This window comes from Pygoscelis adeliae, unplaced genomic scaffold (genome assembly GCF_000699105.1).
Source record: "Pygoscelis adeliae isolate BGI_AS28 unplaced genomic scaffold, ASM69910v1 Scaffold47, whole genome shotgun sequence".
Taxonomy (NCBI): Eukaryota; Metazoa; Chordata; class Aves; order Sphenisciformes; family Spheniscidae; genus Pygoscelis; species Pygoscelis adeliae.
In genome coordinates this window covers 2,097,620-2,105,701 of record NW_008825255.1, presented here as the reverse complement: position 1 = coordinate 2,105,701, position 8,082 = coordinate 2,097,620, and the positions used below count along the sequence as shown (strand labels likewise).

General features: G+C 38.0%; 1 protein-coding gene across 2 annotated transcripts in view; it reads right to left on the bottom strand.

The window, feature by feature from the left end:
• Positions 1-9: 9 nt before the first annotated feature.
• The window catches only part of NADK2 (NAD kinase 2, mitochondrial), a 17,697-nt gene continuing 9,624 nt past the window's right edge, over positions 10-8,082 (bottom strand). For both annotated transcript variants that reach the window (XM_009329445.1, XM_009329446.1), the window contains exons 8-11: positions 6,158-6,213; positions 6,023-6,076; positions 5,434-5,557; positions 10-2,695 (exon numbers count right to left, since the gene is read on the bottom strand). In XM_009329445.1, coding sequence (XP_009327720.1) covers positions 2,557-2,695; positions 5,434-5,557; positions 6,023-6,076; positions 6,158-6,213 — 373 coding nt within the window. In that variant the 3' untranslated portion in view covers positions 10-2,556. The remainder of the gene's footprint in view (positions 2,696-5,433; positions 5,558-6,022; positions 6,077-6,157; positions 6,214-8,082) is intronic.

The following is an 8,082-nucleotide window of genomic DNA, read 5'->3' as shown; positions in this document are numbered from 1 at the left end:
CTGCCAGTCCAGGCAGATTAAATCAGGGTTAAACCAACACTCAGTCCTGTCACGGAAAACTGTCTACCAGGTAAGTTGTCTGTACTGCAATCCCTTGTAATAAAGGATCCTTAAACAGTAAGCAGCTACCTTTTTATTAAAGAATTATAGAATCCTTTTTATCTATTATAGATCTCTTAATCATCCTACTTACTTAAATCAAGCATTCACCAGTAAATGCTTCAACAGAAATGCAATTAAATATAGACAAAACCAGCAGAGGCCACTCACGAGTAGGTCAGGTTTCCATTTTGCTAATTAAGTTAGGAATTTGACTGTGAAATCTCTTATTAAGCCCTAAATCAGACCATACTTTGGGTCTCTAGGGCCTGAAAACATTGCCTTTTAGTCTCAGTATTCACAATAAGGAATGACAGGCATCTTTAAGAGGTATGCACCCTGATCATACTAATCAGTCTCCATGAAAACATTACAGCAAGCAAATGTCTCTAAATAAGTAGGAGATAGGGTTTCTGCCGTAAATTTGTCTATGCAGGTGTTCAAGGACACTTTCAATACCTAAACCTCTGATCTAACGCAGTGGTGAAGTCCTAGGAAGCCATAAATTAGTGTTAATGGCATTGGTGGGTTGTGTTTTTTTTTTTTAATCTTAACAGCATACTGACTAGTGTACTAGACAGAGGCACATAAACCATCCTTAACTGATTACAGATAGATTAACTGAAACACCCTAGTCTCTGTGCAGCCAACTTTCTAAAGAAAGATTAGTCTTTCGCATCTTTACACCAGTTTTGCAGATTATTTTAGACATTAAGAGCTTTATTCAGATAGTTCCTGAACTTACCAAGTTTTGAAAGAGTATTTGGCTATACGATTTTCCCCTTCTGGTCTGCAATCCTGGAAACTTCAGGCAGACGATAGTGTAAAGAACTCAATCTGCAGCACACTTTAAAAGGTGAAATGTACATAAACAGTGATAGCTTATTCAAAAAGCTTCATCAGTTACCACATTTTCCTAGAATTGAATAGTCTGGTCAAATCAGTTTCCTCTAAATTCTGGTTTAGAGTGAACACAATCATGTTAGTAGTAGAAGGAAAAAATCCTTTATCCACATCCTCCGCCTATAAAGATCATTTTATGTTTTGTGATTGCCAATAAATACACTGATTGGCCACACTGGAGAACATTACCATTAGACCTGAGAACATCTGTTACATAAGTCTCTTCATTCAAAAGTCTGAAGAAGACTCTCACTTTTGGAAATAGATTTGTAGTAGACAGGACAAAACACATTTGTTTCAAGTCATGTAGCAAAGAGTTCCTGCTGTAGGAATCTTCATTTTGTCAAATTCTGCCCTCTCATCTATGCAATTACCAGCACAGACTTTCAAAGGGAGTCATAATTCAGTTTCTCTAAAACATTATCTAAAAAGTCACTTTCTCTTCTGTGATCAGAGCTTTTTTCCTATCAACTTGCTTACCTAACACATCATCAGAGGCATGTAAAATTAATTTGTTGCCAATTAAATATCAGTAGAATTCAGCATAGGATTGGAAATTTAAACTTTCTGGGTAAGGTAAAAACACATACTTGGAAAACTGGGAGAGATACATATATGTATTAACTTGTGCTCCAACTACTAGCACCCAGTACATCTCATTCTTCAATTATACAGAAACTCAGAACCTAAAATTCCAAACCATTCAACTTAATAAGGCCAAATATCTTTCTTAACAATAGCCACCTACGTACACTACTGTGACTGAACACCTGCTACCCAGCTAATCCATTGAGTGAAGAAGTATATCTTACTTCAACATGTTTCCTATAGTTTCTATATTCCTCTTAAAGGGCTTAAGAAAACCTTTGGGTTTCAAGTCCCTCTCTAGCCAAAGCGAAAAGGTAAGAGCCACCTCATTCAAGATGTGATTAAACCAGACTTTTACTTTTGATGTAAATTTACAAAGTAGAAAAAATACTGGAAGAGGAAAAAAAAATTGTCACAAGTTGTATGAAACTACAAAGTTGTAAAATTTTTGAAAAGCATACAAAAGGTTTGTATTTCCATTTCTATTACGTCAACATCAGGATTTACCAAAATCTATATACCTTTGCATCAAATCGCTAGACTGACAGTCAACTTTTCTACAAAAGTATATGTAATGAAGGTGTTTAGTTTCATCAGTTCCAGACTGTTACTACAAAACTGTACATCTGAATATTTAATGCTACTGACTTAATACTTGAACCCGTCTACCTGTGTTTAAAAAGATGTTATTTCATGTTTGCCTTACAGGTTAAAATGTCAATTTTCACTGAAGTTAGAGGTAAGACTTCAGATATATTTCTTTTACACCTGATGCAAAAAGAGCTTAAATATCAGGCTAAGATTTCCCCAACCCAAAGGAATGAAAAACATCTCAAACTTCCTCCAAATGCTCTTGCATCCAAAAAGGCCAACTTCCAACTTAATGCAGCGTTGTGATGTGCTGTCTATCTCCAGGAGTTCCCTCTCTGGATCCAGAATTGTTTCAGCAGAAGACACTAGGGTCCTTCATTCTTCCAGCAGAACAGTGCACAGTGCATCCTCTGTATCGATCATTATTGAAGCTATTGCCCCGTCATTGAACTCAAAAGATGTTCCTCCATCTACAACCATACATGCATCCCAACAACGGGAACGGACACAGACTCTGCAAAAAGCCAAAAAAGTAAGTTTTCACAAACAGCTTAAAAAAATTAAGTATTTCACACAAGCACTTATCTGAACAATAAGACTGGTTCTTGGACATTCCTTTGCATGGGTCAGTGAATGCTTAATCACACAGGAGCATACTTAGAAAAGAATTTAGCATGGTACTAAGCACTAGAATCCCCCAACCTATCAGTACTTTGTATAGACGTAGCGAAGAGTCCACAGAGGACTGAAGGACTTGTTCAAATGGAGACTATCGCTCCAAGAGTCTGAGAATAACCTGTAACATAACACTTGATATTGAAAGCTGCAGTTCAGGTGTATTTTTTAAAGAAAGCTTCTGATGATCCCATTTAATAGTGATTTGCTCAATCTTTCACAGAAAAGTTTTCAGTTAATTTATGATTCTAATGTATGGTCTTCATGTTAAGTGGAACATGCAGTTTCAACTAGCGATGCTTGAGATTCGAGTAATTTGGATATTAATATAGTCTATCTTGTCACATGAATCATTCACACAGAGAAGGGAAAGTAATTTCAAACACAAAGTTGAAGGTCAGAATGCTTGCCAGGCAACATCATAAATACGTATTGCAGCATATCACTGTCAATATTGACTACTGTATCTTTAAGCTAATAAATTTAAATTTAAGCTTATAAAATTTAAGGCAGCTCTTTTAGAGCTGGACAAGACAGAATAAAGCTACTAACCATCTTCCTCTTCGCTTACCTTTAAAAGGAAAATTAACTCAACTGTTGGAATGTATCCTTTCACATACGTAGAAAGCAAGAACACTATTAAATAAAGAGTTCTCCAAACTTTTTTCATATTGCTAGATGGGAACCAATAGTTATGCCAGACAAGCTGCAAGACTGCAGTCTCACATGGATGTACTTGATTGTTTCTGACTTAGGCCTTGGTCTAGACACTGTTCTGATCTCCAAAATTTAATCAACAATTATCCAGTGACTTAAATTTTCAGGAAGACACATCGTTCACAAATATGAAAAGCTTGGAAGCACAGCCACAGTGTCAAAGCTTAATTGGCCTGTGCATCACTAAAACACAGCCAAGTCTGGCCACTGCAGAAGAACATGGAGGCATGTTTCACTCCTCCATTTCACTCTGGGCAGTTACTATGTCAAAAAAGATAAAGAACAGCAATGGGGAGATGTCTAGTATCAAGAGCTAAAGATCAACTGGGACAGGCAGCAAATTCTACTTAAAAAAGGAAAAATGGGCACATATCCCTCATAGGTATGCAGACATTTGTAGCTCCAGTATAGTTTTTATAGTATATCCCACACTGAGGACTCCAAATAAGACAAGACTTAGTCCTGTAGAACCCATGGATGAAAATGCAGTTATTTGCTCCTATTTTAACCTCGCCTCTTACCATCTCTTAAGATTTACTCACCCTTGAGAACTGCCTGATCCAAATGACTTAAGAAGCAGTAAACATTTAAAGACATAACACATACATAGCGGGCATCTAATATCATAATATTTAGTCCCAGTAGCCAGAGATGTCCTTCATTACTAGGTCATAAAATGTTGTTGTAACACTGATGTGGCTCAAAAGGAGCAGAATTTGGGTCTCCTTCGAGTCAGAGTTCCTTTAGACATTTGATAGAAAAGGTTGAATTAACATTTAATCAATACTGAGATATTGTATTGTTCTCAACATAGTTATTCTGAACATATAATTAACAGTTACATGTGTTTATATTTAATTGTGGCAAGCTCCAAAAAAATCATAGAATCACAGAATCATTTAGATTGGAAAAGATCTTTAAGATCATCGAGTCTAACCTTTAACCTAACACTACCAAGTCCACCACTAAACTATGGCCCCAAGCACCACGTTTACACATCTTTTAAATACCTCCAGTAATGGTGACTCAACCACTTCTCTGGGCAGCCTGTTCCAATGCTTGATAATCCTTTCAGTGAGGAAATTTTTCCTAGTATCTAATCTAAACCTCCCCTGGCACAAGTGCCCTAAGTTAAAATGACTGAATTACCAAATAATTTAGTTTGGAAGGGCATCTAGTCCAACCTTCCACTCAAAGCAGGCCTTACTTCAAAGACAGATTAGGTTGCTTAGGGCCTTGCCCAGTCAAGTGTTGACTATCTCCAAGGACAGTGATAGCACAATCTCTGGGCACCCTGTTCTACTGCCTGACCATTCTCACTGTGAAGAATTCTTCCTTTTTTTATCAGAATCTTACATCCTATAAAATCATGGCTGTTGCCTCATATTCTGCTCTGAAAAGAGTTTAACTCAGTCTCCTCTGTAACCATCCATTGGTAGCTGAAGACAGCAACTGGATCCACCCTGCTCAGTCTTGTCTCCTCCAGGTTAAACAAAAGCACCGTTTGAGTGTCTCCTTTATATACCATGTGTTTTGACCCCCTAATCATCTCAGTGGCCCTTTCTTGAATTCACTCCAGTTTGTCAGTGTCTGTGTCTCATACTGAGGTAAATGGCACACACCCAAAACTAGGCACAGTGAGATTCTTTTATTCTGTAAGATCGTGCATGGATCAAACATTAAAAAGGCATAACACAACTTGGAAACGTTTTCTTCCTGTTGTTAGGAGAACAGTACTCAAGCCCCTCAAAACACAAACTGGATGTTGAAACACTTCAAGAGCAACTCCTGACTTGCTCATACTTCGACAAATACACACAATGAAATAAATCATCAGTGACTGCTACAGCCAACACTTACTTTGAAGAGAAGCCACGCTGCCGGCTACTTGAGAAAACTCTGTTTACAATAGGTTCTCGAATACTGAAAAACATCTTTGGTTCTTCTGGACTGTAGAGCAGGGACTCATTGTAATCATTTGTAACTGTAAATAGAGAAATCAGCCATTAGTTTTTCCAGAGAAAATAAGTTATTCTCAGAAACACACATTCTTCCAGGAAAGAGCAGCTTCCCTACCAAGAGGGAATATTGAGTCTTGACAGATGTTTAATAGCCTTCACCTGCAAAAAAAATTAATCTCACAGAAGCTTCCTTTCAATTCTATTGCATGACAAACACTCAACAGCTCTCTTCAGATGATTAAATATTGTGTCTCAAATCTTAGGAGAACTGAAATTCTCCTGAAGATCTATACATACGAAAGTCTAAGTAAGTGCTTTCACATCAAGTCAGACATTTTTCACCAAATGTGCCTAAATAATGTTTGTACGAAAGACTAATATTGCAAGAGCGCTAAAATACTGAAAGCAGTGCCGAGTATTAAGAGTACGAACAAAATGAACTGGTCAAAGTTAAGATACCTTAAAGAAATCTTGCCTTTTTCACTAACCTTTTTGTACTAGTTCCGTGTTCAATGGCATATTCAAACTTCCATGCTTTTTAGCTGTTGAGCCAAGAAAAAGAGCCCCAATTAGATAGGTGTGTCTTTATAAAGTTGGCCAGTAATGCCACACTGTTCACTCACCGATCTTAAGGATCTCTTCAACAGCTTGATGTGCTACCTTGTTAATATTATAGGACCTAGACAGAGAAGTAGAGTCTTGTTTGCTAAGCAGTACAACTTGGGAGAAAGCCAAAATAAAAACAAAACAAAAAATCTTGCATACAGATGAAGAACTATGTTCAACATCAGGAAGGAAAAAAAAATAAAGAATGCTATTAAGTGTGAGCTGACATCAGTTTCTTCAAAAAAATGCCTTAAATTAACTCTTGGTTTGACATCTACCTGTAGCTTTGTAACCCTTAATAATCCATTAGGTCAACTCTTCAGGAAAGAAGAGCATGATACACAGGATGTAGTCTCCTTATCAATAATCCTCCTGCCTTAAAACCCCAGTAATGGATGATTTAAGTCTGCATTAAAAAAACTGAAGCATCACAGTTCTACAGATTGTATGTGTTCTTAGCCCTTCTATCCACCTCTTGCAAATTAATTCCTTCTGTTAGTTCTCATTTATGGGACTCAACACTTCTTTACAAATATTATGCCTCTTTGTCCATACCCTAAGGTGTGGGCTTGAATCTCATAAGAATCAGTGTATATAGAAAAGGAACAGTCAGGTCAGATACTTTTGCATTTGCCACATTTGGATGCACAGCAAGTCAGTATAAAGCCTCAGTCTGAATCAAGTCTATACTCCAATAAAAGTCTCCCTCCTGTGCCCAGGCTCAAAAGGGATTAGGTACGAATCACAGCCTCCGTGCAGCAGTACTGTGAACATCTCAGTTGTCCAGGTATCAATACAGCTTAAAATCCTCAGTCCAGCACTTCTGTCATGGCAGTAAAACACCTCAGACTGCAACAGACATCCACTATACATCTAAGAGACTACAGAGCTGCTGAGGCTGTTGGAGGTTGTCCAAGGCTCCTTCTCTTACACTTACTGCCTACCTGCAAGCCTGAGCAGATGCCAGCAAGAAACTGCGATACACAGTTTGAAATTGTTCTCTCTCTCAACTAGATATCCTTTTATGCAAGTTTTGACAGCTGAAGGAAGCACTTGGACGTTTAAATGCCTCTCAGTCCAACGAGGTCTGAAATCCCAGGAGAGCCCCTAAACCAAGGAAGATCACCCCACTGAGGCTCGGCCTCAGTTTAGAGAAGTCCAGCAGTACACACTGATTACAGCAATGGAGATGGGCAATCCTGGAGTTTGGTCCCTGGTTCTGGGATTGCTCAGTACAGAGTGTATAAGCAAATGAAAAGCTAAGAACAGCTTTGAACTAAGACTGTGCATTCCCAAGGTACTGAACACTAGGAAAGTTCCCCTAGCAGTCTGCCAATTTCATCCTTGGCAGCCTCCAGGACTAAGTTATGCTGACTGAATACAAAATTCTGAATTACAATGAAGAGTAAAACCCAGTAACCATGGTTACAGCATGAATATTCATTTTTGAATTTCATTAAAAGCTTCAGTTTTAGTTCATCTTAGCCTGCCACATAAATCCAGGGCCTGTTGTACAACTTTAAACTATAAGCACAGCCAGATTTCCAAATCAAAGACTCTCACTGTACACATCTCTCACATCTCAAAACTAAATTGATTAGACTTACATGCAGTACTGCAGCTTGTTTAAACTGAAGTTAAGATAATCTACCCCTTTGACTAAGCTAGCACAGCTCTGCTTAGATATGCCCGTCTTTGTTTAAGGGGAATATTTTGGCAAAGAGTCTGTGCCCCTTCAATTAAGTTTAAAAGAGGCAAGAGGCTTGGAAGGAGAAAGGACAGTAGATGTGCCAGAGAACACTTAACACTGTTTCCAAGTACATGTTTTCCCATTCTTCTTAGAGCTTAGATTTTTTATAAGTGTTCTGAGCTACTTCATCTAAGCATTTTATTTTAGCCAACAAGAGTAGTTCAGAGATCCCCCCAATATACTGCAAGTCAG